The sequence below is a fragment of the Papio anubis genome, chromosome 7, assembly GCF_008728515.1.
Source record: "Papio anubis isolate 15944 chromosome 7, Panubis1.0, whole genome shotgun sequence".
NCBI classification, from domain to species: Eukaryota; Metazoa; Chordata; class Mammalia; order Primates; family Cercopithecidae; genus Papio; species Papio anubis.
In genome coordinates, this window is record NC_044982.1 from 43153379 (window position 1) to 43168233 (window position 14855).

Below are 14855 nucleotides of genomic sequence, written 5' to 3' on the forward strand. Positions count from 1 at the left end.
CCTGAATAACAGCACTCTGTTTTATTTCAAGAATCCAGCATATTTGTTTATCTTTGAGGATGTTATAGTTTCCTTTTTGCAATTTTTTTTGGTACTCCTAGCATTGTGCTTGTTTCCTCTGAGTTCCTTACAATTGTTTGTTGTGGTCTTTTATGTTAAAATATCTGGTGATCTTTGACTTCATAGCCATAATTACATGTTAGCCTACCGAAAAGTTGCTTAGAACTTGTGTATGTTACAGTGTGCACATGTGTGTTTATATTTGCATGGTGACACATGGCAACTGGTGACTTTGAATGGGATAACTGGTCAAGGACCTTGCCATTTCATTAGGAAACCCTCAGCTCTTAGCATATCTGTAGGTCTTTCCTCTTGAGGCTGTCAGTTTCTTCCAAAAGGGACTTTCTGATCTTCTGACTTACATAGCACTGGGAGCCTGGTCAGGGAAGATAGCTGGCAAATATGTCCCTTTTAGGTATGCAGAGTTTTATTTCATCCCATTATTTCCAACAAGTGATTTACTTAACGTGTATGATGTCTCCAAGACTAGATACTTACTCATTCTCTCCAGACTTACATTGTAAATCATCAGTACACTACATGGGATCTGGGGGGTCTTCTACAGACTTTCAACCAGTCCTCCTGTTTTTAGCTATTTCTCACACCCTTACCATCAAATATATCTGGTGCCTTTAGTTTCTAAGCCTTTTAAGGGTTCTGTGGAGTGAACTGGCCTGCTTCTTGTTGGCTTCCTTCCCTGCTTGCAGAATGGAAAAACACTTAGCAGACTGGAGAAAGAGGAAACCTAAGATAGTTACCTCTTGTCATCCACTTCCATCTTTGAGAAGTCTACAAATAAGTCCAAATTTTCTCTCCAGTCCTCTCTATGCCAAGGCTTTCTTCTATTCTTATTCTTTCACTGTCGTTTTAGGGAGGATTCAGGAGGAGAGAGGTTCAATTCCCCTGCCTAGCTGGAAGACCCTTACAGCCCTTTTTCATTTCACTCTTCTCATTTCATTGTAGATTTATGAGTTCAAAGAGGTTATTTGGCTAAATCACTATGTAGTTTATCCCTATTTGTGAGCTTCAAGAAGGCTGGTTTCTGTAAACTTGGAGTTAGTGTGTTGACAAGTCTGTCTTTCCTCTGTAATCACCTTGGAAATGCTCCAGCTTCTTAACTTCTTTTCTTTGACTACAAGCTGCCTGTTATATTATGGATGGCACAGTCCACTTCGGCATTTACAGGTGTGGGCGTATATTTCTTTTTTTGTGTGGAAGTGATTGGGACTATAGATATGACTAAGCACATTCATATTATTTTGTTTTGGAAATCAGAGCTCATCCTACTCCCCCTTTTTTTGGCCTGTGCACTATTATATTTCTGTCTCATGCATCATAAAATCATCAAAAGCATGTTCTACAGAGAAGCAGAAAAATAGTTTAATACTGTAGTTCATCTTTCTTTCTCATAGAACATGATACATTTAATATTTGTGGCTTTGTAAATATCTAAAGTTAGGCACCCGGCAATGCATTTTGTTTGAGAGCCTAATGAAAACATCAGTTAAACATTTCTTGCTTAATTATTATGTATTCATTAAACTCAAGATTAAGAGTATACAAGGAAAGTTGATTCAAGTTTTGCTAATATTACACACCCTCAAACCTCCTCTTATGTTGGTTATAAGTTATTCATTAAAGCCTTTTGAAACACTTAAAAGTAGAAACCAAATTTAAAAAATAAAACTTACAAGGTTAATTATTTCTATTAGCCTTGGAATGGGATTGGGTGGATGGGTGGACTGGATGGGTGGATTAGAGAGCTTATGTCATTTGGAACTTTATTATAGATAAAGAGATATTGGGTCTATATGGGGCCCTTTTTTTTTTTTTTTTTTTTTTTTTGCTAGCTGGAGCTACATGCCTTTCTTTCCTAGATAGAATGTTTTCCTGTGGAAATGAGTTAACTTGCCCATTGCCTCCCCTGATGGGCTCCACAATTGTTCTACAATGTGTATGTCCAGCAATGAGGACCATCGCTGGCACATAGAAAGAACTCAGTACGTATGTAGTTATTGTATTGCTGAATGGGCAGAGAGCGGTAGTTCACAACATCTTCTGTTTGGATAGGCTGCTAGTAAAAGCATGTACTATTGAACCTGTGAGGAGCACTCTTATCCCACTTCTAACTCCTCATTTCTTCATGGGTCGGCCTGGATGTCTCTTCCTTTAGAAGCCTTCCCTGATCACTCCACTTCTTCCAAATACAGTAGATGTGTCTGCTGTGTATTTATACAACATCCTGAACTACTTAACATGCTGTTTATTTAATTGTTTGTATTCCCCATTAGAATAGGCTCTGAGAAAGCAAAGACTGTATCTGTCTTGCTTATCATTGTATCCCTGACAGCTTGCCCACTGGCTGGCCCTTAATAAGCACACCATAAATGTTTACTTGAAATACTCATTTTTAAAATGAATGAATGAATGAATGAATGAATGATAGATGGATGGTGGATGGCATTGTGTAGCTAAAAATTGTGTCCTGTCTGTCTACCTATTTTTGAAGACCATCCTTTAGTTTGTGTTTCCTGCCATGCTTGAGGGGCCTTTTTTTTTGTCCATAACTCTGTCTTTTATTTAAAGTAAAACACCAAACAAAAGCACATTCGATTATTGACCATGAAGTTTTAATTCTGCTGTCAGTCTCAACCTCATGTCTTAATCACCTGAGGTCAAACTTACATATGTCTTGATAGTCTTTTTGATGACGATGGTAGTCTGCTTTAATTTGTGTGCTATGTGTTCTTGAAATGTTTTGCTATAAAGACACTAGAACTGAATTTTGCTTTATTTCAATGATGATGAATGTAAAAAAAAAAACAACTCAGTAACATTCAAACCGATTTCCAAGTTTGTTCTTCAGCCAGAGGAACTTGCACACTGACTTTTTGTAAAGGTGGCAGATTTATTGTGTTGTAATTCATACACCATAAAATTCACCATTTTAAAGTTTCCAATTTAGTGGTTTTTAGTATATTTACAGAGTCATGCAACCATCACCACAGTATCATTGCGGGATGTTTTCATCATCCCCCAAAGAAATTCAGACCCATGGGAGGCTGAAGCAGGAGAATCTCTTGAACCTGGGAGGTGGAGGTTGCGGTGAGCTGAGATAGCACCATTGCACTCCAGCCTAGTGACAGAGCAACACTCTGTCTCAAAAAAAAATCCAGACCTATTAGTAGCCACTCCCCATTCTGCTTTCTGCCACTGTGGATTTGCCTATTCTGGTTATTTCACATACATGGAATCATACATTGTATGGCCTTCTGTGTCTGGTTTCTTTTACTTAGCATGATGTTTGAAAGATTCATTCATGTTGTAACATGTATCAGTACTTTGTTCCTTTTTATGGCTGAATAATATTCCCTGGCATCACATTTTGTTTATTAGCTGACAGATATTTGGGTTGTTTCACTTTTTAGCTATTATGAATATTGCTCCCATGAACATTTGTGTACACGTTTTTGTGTGGACATGTGTTTTCGGTTCTGTTGGATATATACAAGAAAGTGGAATTGCTTAGTCATATGGTAACTCTGTGGGAGATTGAGAAACTGCCAAACTGTTTTCCAAAATAGCTGCACCATTTTACATTCTTACCAACAATGATGAGGGTTCCAGTTTCTCCATATCCTCGCCAACACTTTTTATTATCCCTCTTTTTCATTATAGCCTTCCATTGAGTATCTCCTTGTTGGGTTTTCTTTTTTTTGTTTCCGAGGTGGAGTCTTGCTCTGTCACCTAGGCTGGAGTACAGCGGTGCAATCTCGGCTCACTGCAAACTCTACCTCAGGTTCAAGCAATTCTTCTGCCTCAGCCTCCTGAGTAGCTGGGAATACAGGCGTGTGCCAGCACGCCTGGCTAATTTTTGTGTTTTTAGTGGAGATGGGATTTCACCGTGTTGGCCAGGCTGATCTCAAACCATGACCTCGTGATCTACCCCCTCAGCTCCCAAAGTGCTGGGATTACAGGTGTGAGCCAGGGTTTGCTTTTTTGTAATGATCAATAAAATAGAGCACTTTTCATGTGTTTATTGACCAAAATTTGTATACTTCCTTTGCGATTTAGCTGTTAAATAAAATCCTTTGTCCATTTTTAAACTGGGTTTTCTTCTTATTGTTGAGCTTTTAAAATTATTTTTTCTTGTTTTTTTTTGTTGTTGTTGTTGTTTTTGAGACAGAGTTTCTCTCTCTGCTGCTCAGACTGAAGTGCAGTGGCACGATCACGGCTCAGTGCAGTCTTGATCTCCTGAGGCTCAGGTGATATCCTCCCACTTGAGCCTCCCAAATACCTGGAACTACAGGCATGTGCCACCAAGCCTGGCTAATTTTTGAATTTCTTTGTAGAGACAGGATTTTGCCATGTTGCCAAGACTGGTCTGAAACTGCTGGGCACAGGCGATCCACCCGCCTCTGCCTCCCAAAGTGCTGAGATTGTAGGCGTGAGCCACCATGCCTGACCTAAAAGTTCTTTATATATTGTGGATACTAGTCCCTTATCAGGTATATGGTTTATAAATACAGTTGACCTTGAACAGTGCAGATATTAGGGGCAGTGAACCCCTGAGCAGTTGAAAAGTATATGTATAACTTGACTTTCCAGAAACTTAACTACAAATAGCCTGCTGTTGACAGGAAGCCTTACTGATAACATAAACAGTTGAATAACACATATTTTGTATGCTATCTGTATTATATACTGTGTTCTTATAATAAAGCAAGCTAGAGAAAAGAAAATGTTAAGAAAATTATCAAGAAAAGAAAACACATTTTCTGTTCATTAATGGGAGGTAGGTCATCATAAAGATCTTCATCCTTGTGGTCTTCACGTTGCGTAGGCTGAGGAGGTTGGGAGGAAGAGGAAGGGTTGGTCTTGCTGTCTCAGGGTAGCAAGAGTGGAAGAAAAAAAAAATTTTTTTTTTAAATTGAGACCGAGTCTTGCTCTCTCTCCCAGGCTGGAGTTCAGTGGTGCAGTCTCGGCTCACTGCAACATCTGCCTCCCAAGTTCAAGCAGTTCTCCTGCCTCAGCCTCCTGAGTTGCTAGGATTACAGGCACCCATCACGACACCCAGCTAATTTTTGTACTTTTAGTAGAGATGGGATTTCACCATGTTGGCCAGGCTGGTCTCAAACTCCTGACCTCAAATGAACAACCTGCCTCAGCCTCCCAAAGTGCTGGGATTACAGGGGTGAACCACCACGCCCAGCCAAGAGTGGAAGAAAATTTGCATGCAAGTGAACTTGCACAGGGTCAGCTGTATCTTCTCCCAGTGTGTGCATTCTCTTTTCACTTTGTTGATGGTGTCCTTTGAAGCATGAATGGTTTCAATTTGGGGGAAGTCTAATTTATTTGTTTGTTGCTTATGGTTTGGGTCATATCTAAGAAATACCACCTAATCTAGGGTTATGAAGATTTATTCTTTTTTTTTTTTTTTTTATAATTTAGCTCTTAATTTTAGGTTGATTTCATTTTGAGTTAATCTGAATGTATGTTTTGAGGTAGAAGTTCAACTTACTCTTTTGCATGTGGATATGCTGTTGTTCCAGCACCATTTGTTGAAAATGCTATTCTTTCCCCATTGAAATGACTTGGCATTCTTGTTGAAAATCAGTTGACCATAAATGTGAGGGCTTATTTTGGGGCTCTCAATTCTATTCCATTAATCTGTATGTCTGTCTTTATGCCAGTACCACACTGTCTTGATTATTGTATTTGGACTAAGTTTTGAAATAGAGAAGTGTGAATCTTTCAAGTTTTGTTTCCCTCAAGAGTATTTTGGCTCTTCTGGCTCTCTTGCATTTCCATATTAATTTTAGTATCAGCTTGTCAATGATACAAAAACAAAGCAGCTGGAATTTTTGATAGAGATTGAGTTGAATCTGTTGTGCCCACTGGCATTTGGCTGAAACTTTAGCTTGTTACCTCTTTTGGACTAGTTGCGTGGACTTCATTTTGAGCACATAGATGTGATGTTATCAGGATTTGGTTATTAACTTTAGATTACAAATGTTTGGGAACTTAAACATGTTATCCACGGCTGGGCATGACCAATATGGCGAAACCTCATCTCTACTAAAAATACAAAAAGTTAGCTGGGTGTGGTGGCAGGTGCCTGTAGTCTCAGCTACTCGGGAGGCTGAGACAGGAGAATTGCTTGCTTGAACCCAGGAGGTAGAGATTGCAGTGAGCTGTGATCGTGCCACCACTCCAGCCTGGGCAACAGAGCAAGACTCTGTCTCAAAAAAAAAAAAAAAAAAAGAAAAAACTTTTTCACATATAACATACGTACGGAAATAATCAACGTTCACTTCGATGACTGTTTACAGAGTGAGCACACCTACGTAACAAGAGTCCGGATCTAAAAAGGACCGTTGCCAATATCATTGAGACTTTTCGATGCTTGCTTTGATTCAGAATTTTTTCATTTTCCTGGATGCTCTAGTAGAGCTGAAGGCTTATCCTTTTCTTTTTTTTTTTTTTTTTTTTAAAAGTCTGAGTCTCGCTCTGTCACCCAGACTGGAGTGCAATGGTGCGATCTCGGCTCACTGCAACCTCTGCCTCCTGGGTTCAAGTGATTCTTCTGCCTCAGCCTTCTGAGTAGCTGTGATTACAGGAGCCCACCACCACATGTGGCTAATTTTTGTATTTTTACTAGAGACAGGGTTTCACCATGTTGTCGAGGGTGGTCTTAAACTCCTGACCTCAGGTGATCCACCTGCCTCGGCCTCCCCAGGTGCTGGGATAACAGGCGTGAGTCACCACGCCCAGTCAGCTTATTTTAACTGTGTATTTGGAATATCAGTAGGTAGCATAGTGAAGTGGTTGAGATCATGGACTTTTGGCCTCAACTGCTGGGATTCAAATTCTAGCTTTACCACCTATTAGCTGTGAGACTGTGGGCACATTTCTTAACCCTTATGTGCCCCAGTTTCCTCTTTTGTAAAAGGGGGACAAAACTACCTCATCGGGAGGATTAATATGTAGATTGCGTGGAAAATTGCCTAATGATCACGGTAAGTGCCATATGTGTATTAGCTATTACTCATATTATTACTTTTATTGTTGTTATTTTGTATTTGTATTTCTTTAGTGGAATATAAGCTCCTTGTCTGACTTGTTTATCATGATATGCCCAAAAACTAGCACTGTGCCTGGCACATAATAGATATTCAACACATTTTTGAGGAAAGAAGGAGGGGATTTTAAATAATAGAATTCCTAAATCCTTTTCTGAAACTGCCTTTGACAGCTGTAATGTCTCATTTACAACAGCTTCTGGAGCTATTTGACAGCGAAGATCCTCGGGAACGGGACTACTTAAAAACAGTCTTACACAGAATTTATGGCAAGTTTCTTGGTCTTAGAGCATTTATCCGAAAACAGATTAACAATATTTTTCTAAGGTAAGTGGAGGGTAATGGGGGAATAAAGAGAAGCAAAGTTGGTGTTTTTATGGAAGTATTAAGTAAATCTCAAATATCTGAAAACAGTATACTGACTTCTCTTTTTCCCTTTCTGCCTTCCTTCATTCTCCTGTCCTCTCTCCTTCCTCTCCCTCTACCCGCTTCCCCCTTCTCTCTTCCCCCATCTTCTCTCCCCCCTCTCCTCCTCCTCTCTTCTTCCTCCTCCTCCTTCTCCCCCTCTTCCCCCTTCTCTTCCCTTTCCTCCTCTCTTCCCCGCTCTCCTCGTCCTCTCCCTTCTCGTCCTCCCCTCCTCCTCCTCTTTTTCTCCCTCCCTTCTCCTCCTCCTCTCCTCCTTTCTCCTCCTGTTTCTTCTCTTCTCTCAGGTTTGTTTATGAAACAGAACACTTCAATGGTGTAGCTGAACTGCTGGAAATATTAGGAAGGTGAGCACGGTTTTTCTAATTGCTAATTTCAGGTGAATGTTATTTTAAAAATTAGGTTCAGGTGGCACCAGGAGATGCTCACCTAGTTCTCTTGCTGTATGTACATTGGGTCTCTGTCATTTGTGCCTGTTAGCATATTTTCCAACTGACTGTACAAGACACAATTTCATTTCCCTTCTTCCACAATTGTGCATTGCCAGTTCCAGTGGAATGACTGAAAGAGCTAACAGTTCATTCATTACTAGAAAGATGATACATCTAATTATGGTCGGGCCAGTTACTCCAAAACATCTTATTCTCATTAGTTTTTAGGCTATCTGGTCCTTTGCCTTATCTGTTGAAAGCAGGTTGATAATAATTGGAAAGATTGCCATTTTCAAAGGAGTTGTGTATCCGGGTATAGTCCTTGAACAGCTGCTGCTTGGAGTAGTGGAATGAATTGGAAAGAGCTGTGGTCTAAGTTTCTACACACAAGGAAGGATAATGTAGCTGGACAACGTGATTACTTAATCTTTTCTCCTAACATGAAGAGAAAAAGAAGGTGAAGTCACACAGCTTTCTCTCAGTGACTTTCCTAGGCTGGGCAGCGGTTTCAGGAATGAGAAGGAATGATACCTGGAAATGGAAAAGGTCATATTTAAGGCGGAAGCAAGCAAGGCGGGCCATTATTTGGAGAAGGAAAAGGGAGGGAAAATAAAGGGTTTTGATAAAGAACTTTTGGAAACCATCTGACTAATTTTAGGAGCACAGGAGCCTTTGTTGGGTGATCAGAAGCAAATTTTCTTCTCTTAAATTTCCTTCCAACTTATTGTATGCCTTGAAGTCATTGAGAAATCCTGGCTGGGTGTGGGGGCTCACGCCTATTATCCCAGCACTTTGGGAGGCCGAGGTGGGCAGATCACTTGCTGCGGTTAAGAATTCTAGACCAGTCTGGACAACATGGTGAAACCCCGTCTCTACTAAAAATACAAAAAAATTAGCCAGGCATGGTGGTGGGTGCCTGTCACCCCAGCTACTCGGGAGGCTGAGCATGGGAATGGCTTGAATCCCAGAGGTGAAGGTTGCAGTGAGCTGAGCCTGGGCCACTGCACTCCAGCCTGGGCAATAGAGCAAGACTCTATCTAAAAAAAGAAGAAAAGAAAAGAAATTCTGAATGCCACTGGGGTGGGTATTATGTTGTTTTGTACAAACAACTGATTAAGTTTAACTAATATCACAAGAACAGTTTGTCTCAGTTTAACTTGTTGTGGTAACATTGCTAATTTGTGTCTCTTTTTTCTCCCTAGTATTATCAATGGCTTTGCTTTACCTCTTAAGGCAGAACACAAACAGTTTCTGGTGAAAGTATTGATCCCCTTACACACTGTCAGGAGCTTATCACTCTTCCATGCACAGGTAGGAGGATTTTGTACAACTACTTTTAGAAGCCAAATAAAAATTTTGCTAACTCATTGTTTTTTTGATATTGATATAGCCTTTTTTTTTTTTTTGAGATGGAGTCTCGCTGTGTTGCCCAGGCTGGAGTGCAGTGGCACAGTCTTAGCTCACTGCAGCCTCCGCCTCCCTGGTTCAAGCGATTCTTCTGCCTCAGCCTCCTGAGTAGCTGTGACTACAGTCACGCACCCCCATGCCTAGCTAATTTTTGTATTTTTAGTAGAGACGGGGTTTCACCATGTTGGCCAGGATGGTCTGCGTCTTCTGACCTCGTGATCCGCCCACCCTGGCCTCCCAAAGTGCTGGGATTACAGGTGTGAGCCACCGTGCCGGGCCTATAGCCTTCATTCCTAAAGGAAAGAGACTTATTAAAGTTTAAAATACTCCATGAGGGAAATAAAAATGTATGCGTTTTTTTCTATGCACAGTAGAATCATGGAAATACTTTTAAAGTGGGAGGAGCCCTTGTTTGGTCATTTTATTTTACAGAGAACTTAGATGACTTGCCCAAGTGCACACAATAACATACTGAACATATTACATATAATAAAATGCACAGGAGCCTAGCAGATGTAGATCTTTGGACTATGTAATCATGTTTTAATGTTCTTGAATATTTTGTTCCATCCTATTTGCATTAGTCTATCAGTTGCCCTTTTTGCCTCCTGTTCTAGGTCACTCACCATGTCTTTATCACTTTCTACACATAAACACTCTCACAAGTAAACAAATCAATCAGTATTTTCACATTTTTTTTCCCTTTAAGCCTTCATCACTTTAAAAAGCATACACTGTCTTGTCTGCATTCTAATTTTTGTGCTAACACTGCCTTGCATGGTCAGTATGTTACTGGGGGTAGATAAATTATTGGGTAGTGTTTTAAATTTTGGATAGGAAAATTTTAAATACGACTAGACTCTGACTCCTTCTTACCCCCATTGGGAAGGTTTTGAGGTTGCATAAAAACATAACACATTTTTCTAAGCACTGTTCCTCTTTAAATGTGAAATTCTGTATTTCGAGGAAAAATTAATCCATATGTTTCTAATTTAGAACACCATCAGAATGGTCTTTTGCGAGAGTGGTTTTCTTGTCCGAGAATCTTTGCAAGCCCTTTTCCAAATCTTGCCTTTGGTTTTGAAATGGGATATCATATTTCATGATTATTATTTTAAACAATCTTAGTTAGATGCGTTAGTACCAGATGTAGAACTATTCTTCCGTTTCTCCAGGTTCTGACTGGCGGGTACAATCTTTCATCTCCTTGTGAAACTGCTTTAGTTTGCATGTGCCATTTCAGGCAATTGGCAAAGTTTTTTATTAAGTGCTTATTTCCCATAGAGGACTCTTGTGGAACTACAGTAAAACTCAGTACTGTTGATATTAGCAAAGAGAGAAAGGAAGCCCCTGAGATGTAGCTCAAAGTGTATGTAGGTGAGATAATTCCACAATATGCTGAGTATGATGTCTCACCTCTGCTTTTCATTAGCTGCATACTTCATGTCCTAATACTTTTTTAAAAAAAAAATTCCCTGGAGCCATGTTAATATTAGTCTTTGGCTTGAAAAAGTAGTTTCTTATTTTGCTTTATATAGATTTTATTTTTATGATAATTAAAATGAATTGAATGTGAAGTTATTAAAACCAGTCTGGAAACCTTTTAGGAAGTTTTAATATTATATCTTTTGAGCCCTTACTGTATAGAATTTAAAATTTTGCCTTTTATTTTTTACTCAGCTGGCATATTGTATAGTACAGTTTCTGGAGAAAGATCCTTCACTCACAGAACCAGTAAGTCTTTCTTCCATAATTTCAAAAACTTCACAAAAATTACCTTTCCCAGAAATATATATGAAAAATTAAATGCCATTTGTTTTTCTCCTTTTCATTTTAGGTTATTAGGGGGTTAATGAAATTTTGGCCTAAAACATGTAGTCAAAAAGAGGTAAGTGTTTACTGTCAGAGTGTTCATAGTTTACTGAGTATTTTACTGAGTGCCAAGCATTGGGCTAAGCATGTATAAAACCACATCATTAGGGCCAAGCATGGTGGCTCACGCCTGTAATCCCAGCACTTTGGGAGGCCGAGGTGGGCAGATCACTTGAGGTTGGGAGTTCGAGACCAGCCTGACCAACAGGAGAAACCCCATCTCTACTAAAAATACAAAATTAGCCGGGCGTGGTGGCACATGCCTGTAATCTCAGCTACCCAGGAGGCTGAGGCAGGAGAATCGCTTGAATCCGGGAGGTGGAGGTTGCAGTGAGCCGAAATCGTACCATTGCACTCCAGCTTGGGCAATAAGAGTGAAACTCTGTCTCAAAACAAGACAAAACAAGCAAAACACAACAAAACAGCATCATCTCATTTAAACCTCATTGTAACTCTATAAGGCAGCGCTGTCAAAACTCTTGTTTTACTAGTTTTGAAACTGTTAGGTTAAATAGCCTACCCCAGTACACTAAGTAAGTACAGATGATTAGGCCCGAACTCGCCTGCTTAACTCCTGAACCCTGGCTTTTTATTCACTGTGCTATTCAGCCTCAGGTAAGGCCAGGCCAGGCCCCAATCGTGTGTCCAGTTGTCTAGCTTTGTTGATGTTCCCTTCCTAGTGGCCCCGTTCATAATATGAAGGTTTTGCTGTCACTGTAGAAAGATGCTAGAGCAGCCTGCCCAAATACTCACTTTAAAGCATAGTATAGCTGGATCTTACTGTGTCATCTTAGGATAGACAACAGACCTTTAGTTTCAACCATTCACAAATTACCCTGGAGGGTTCAGACCTACAATCATTTGTACCTTTGCTGAGAACTCACCAGGCAGGTGCTACTTTGTGAGGTTGCTTTAGGGTAGTGCGTGAGTGTCTTAGCTGGAGGTGAGCCTAACTGAGCACCAGATCTGCAGCCACTCTTCTGGCAGGTTAGCAACCATGTGGAAAGTGGCTTAGAAAAAAAGATCAGCTGTTAGTTTTATATTTGGTTAGAATTTTGGGAGAAATTCCATTTACATATTAACAAATGGCAAGGGTCTACTATATTTTACTTTTAGCAGAAATACCTTCCTTCTCAAATCAGCTTCAATTCTCCAAACCCTATTTTAATTTCAGAAAGTCATTTAATTAAAATCTGTTAGGTAAAATTGAACTGTGCATTGCTACCCAGATACATTTCAAAATATGAAGGCATTGTTATTTTTCATACTTTGATTGCTCACTTTATTTTTTTTCAAAGTAATTATTTTTTTATAGCTACATACATAAACTGGTTTTTATTTCTCTGTCATTTTCCCATTATATTTAAAACAATTGACTCTACTGTGGATTTGGCTCCATACTGTGATCTAAAAACTCTGTTTCTTGCGGCACCCGGTGCTGAGTTCACAAGATTCACTCTGCTCTGTAGAGAGCAAGCGTGCGTGCGTGCGTGTGTGTGTGTCTAGAATGCGTCAGTGCGTGCTCATGGGTTTAAAGTGGCACCTGCATGTGGGTGAGTCTGCTCATTTGTGTTTCTTGAACTTTTAGTTGTATTAATGAGTGCTCTGAGTGCGTTCTAGAGCATCAAGCATGTAGCAAGGGGCTATAAGTATTTGGCAAATGACCACATTTGAACTTTTGCTCTTCCATGTAGGAGGGCTACCTTCTTATTGTTTAAAAAAAAACAAAAAAAGTGTTGTGGAAAGAGAGCTGGGTTACTGGTAATAGAGAGGAAAACCCTACGGGGTCAGTTTTGCTTCTCAGGGGCCGGCGCAGTGTGTGAGTGGCCCTCGTTCTGTGTAACATATGTAACAAGTAAGAGTATTTTTTCCAAGTGTGTAGAATTTTTCCAAGTACCCTGTGGTGAATTCTTTGTGGAACAAACATCTTCTAACATGGGATAATGCCTAGTTCATTTATGTTTGGTGTTATGTGTAAATTTTTCTTACAGTAGTCCAAACTCTCATTAGTCCTCCTTGTTCTTACAGATTTTTTTGTGTGACATGCCTCACATCTTGTGTTTTGCTTGTACTTACAGGTCATGTTCCTTGGGGAACTGGAAGAAATATTGGATGTGATTGAACCTTCACAATTTGTTAAAATCCAAGAACCTTTGTTTAAACAAATCGCCAAGTGTGTATCTAGCCCCCATTTTCAGGTTAGTAGTAAAGAGGACATGAGCCAGGGAGCATGAGTTATTTTGGTTAAATTTTATTTGTTTCAAAAGCAATGTAATGGACACTAGCTACCTCTTGTTTATTTGCTATCTCCTCACAAGATAATAATTTTAACAGTGGCCACCTTATCTTGAGCGCTTGATACCTAACAGCCACAGTAATGGTGCTTTCTCTCCAGTAGCTTTAATTCTCCTAACACCCTGCAAGGAGGGCATTATGGTTTTTTATAGACATGCAGATATGAACACTGAAGCTCAAAATGGTCAAAAGTATTTCAGATAATTCCTAAATAAGTGGGCTGGTGGGGTTTCTCTACTGTGTAAGAGAGAATGCTAAATAATGTTTAAGAGGAAAAAGGAGAAAACCTAATATTCCATACTATGCTACTTTACGTACATTGTTTATAAATGTCCCATTATCTGCTGAAGCTTTTCTAGATGGAAGAAAAAAAAAAAAAAAAAGAGGCTCGGAGAGCAATTTACTGTAGGTCCCAAGTCGATAGAGAGTAGAGTCAAATTTTGATCTTTGGTGTAGCTGCTTGCTAAAGCCAGTGACCTTCCCGTGACACTGCTCTGCCTCCTCGTGGCCACTCAGGGGCAACGCTTTTCTTTCTTGGGGCCATGGCTGCTGTGCTGTGGAACCCATATGGGAGGGAAGAAGGGTAAACTGGGGGAGCACACATTAGGTTTGATCCTTTGGCTGTCTCACCTAAGGCCCATTTCATAAACTTAGACTCTGCCCATTGATTGGAAGAGATTGTTCAGAGTGTGGTTCTTAGCACAGAACCAGACCTCTAATGGTGTCATTTGATGGTGGACTTTTTCCCTAAGCTGTCATTGTGCTGCATAGTTACACTGGCTGCTGCTGCTGTTTTGATTTCTGACCAAAAGACATGTTAATATGTTAAAGCAGTAACCTTATGGCAATCCAGCAGTTGTACCACAAAGCAAGAAAAAAGAAGGTAGAAACTGTGACAAGCCTGAATAAAAATGGAAAAATTACAGAACGGTATATAGATATTTTGATACCACCCAGGGCCTTTAGTGCTCACATATCTGGATTGTTTGCCTTAGTTTTTTTCATTTTTCAGCAGGATGTTTGGCATTATGGAGCTCAAGGAACAAGTATCTTTTTTTTTTTTTTGAGGCAGAGTCTCACTTTGTTGCCCAGGCTGGAGTGCAGCGGTGCGGTCTCGGCTCACTGCAAGCTCCGCCTCCCGGGAAACAAGTATCTTTTTAAAAATGAGCATCACCAGCCGGGCGCAGTGGCTCATGCCTGTGATCCCAGCACTTCGGGAGGCTGAGGCGGGTGGATCATGAGGTCAGGAGTTTGAGACCAGCCTGGCCAACATGGTGAAACCCGG

At 40.1% G+C, this 14855-nt stretch overlaps 1 protein-coding gene across 7 annotated transcripts in view; it reads left to right on the forward strand.

Annotated features, from left to right (window-relative positions):
• The window catches only part of PPP2R5E (protein phosphatase 2 regulatory subunit B'epsilon), a 172401-nt gene that overhangs the window by 140402 nt on the left and 17144 nt on the right, over positions 1–14855 (forward strand). For all 7 annotated transcript variants that reach the window (XR_649809.3, XM_003901911.4, XM_009211701.3 and 4 more), the window contains 6 exons: positions 7339–7469; positions 7853–7912; positions 9199–9307; positions 11084–11137; positions 11241–11291; positions 13354–13473. Coding sequence is in view for 6 of the 7 variants with exons in the window: in XM_003901911.4 (XP_003901960.1) it covers positions 7339–7469; positions 7853–7912; positions 9199–9307; positions 11084–11137; positions 11241–11291; positions 13354–13473 (525 nt within the window). In the remaining variant the exon portion in view is untranslated. The remainder of the gene's footprint in view (positions 1–7338; positions 7470–7852; positions 7913–9198; positions 9308–11083; positions 11138–11240; positions 11292–13353; positions 13474–14855) is intronic.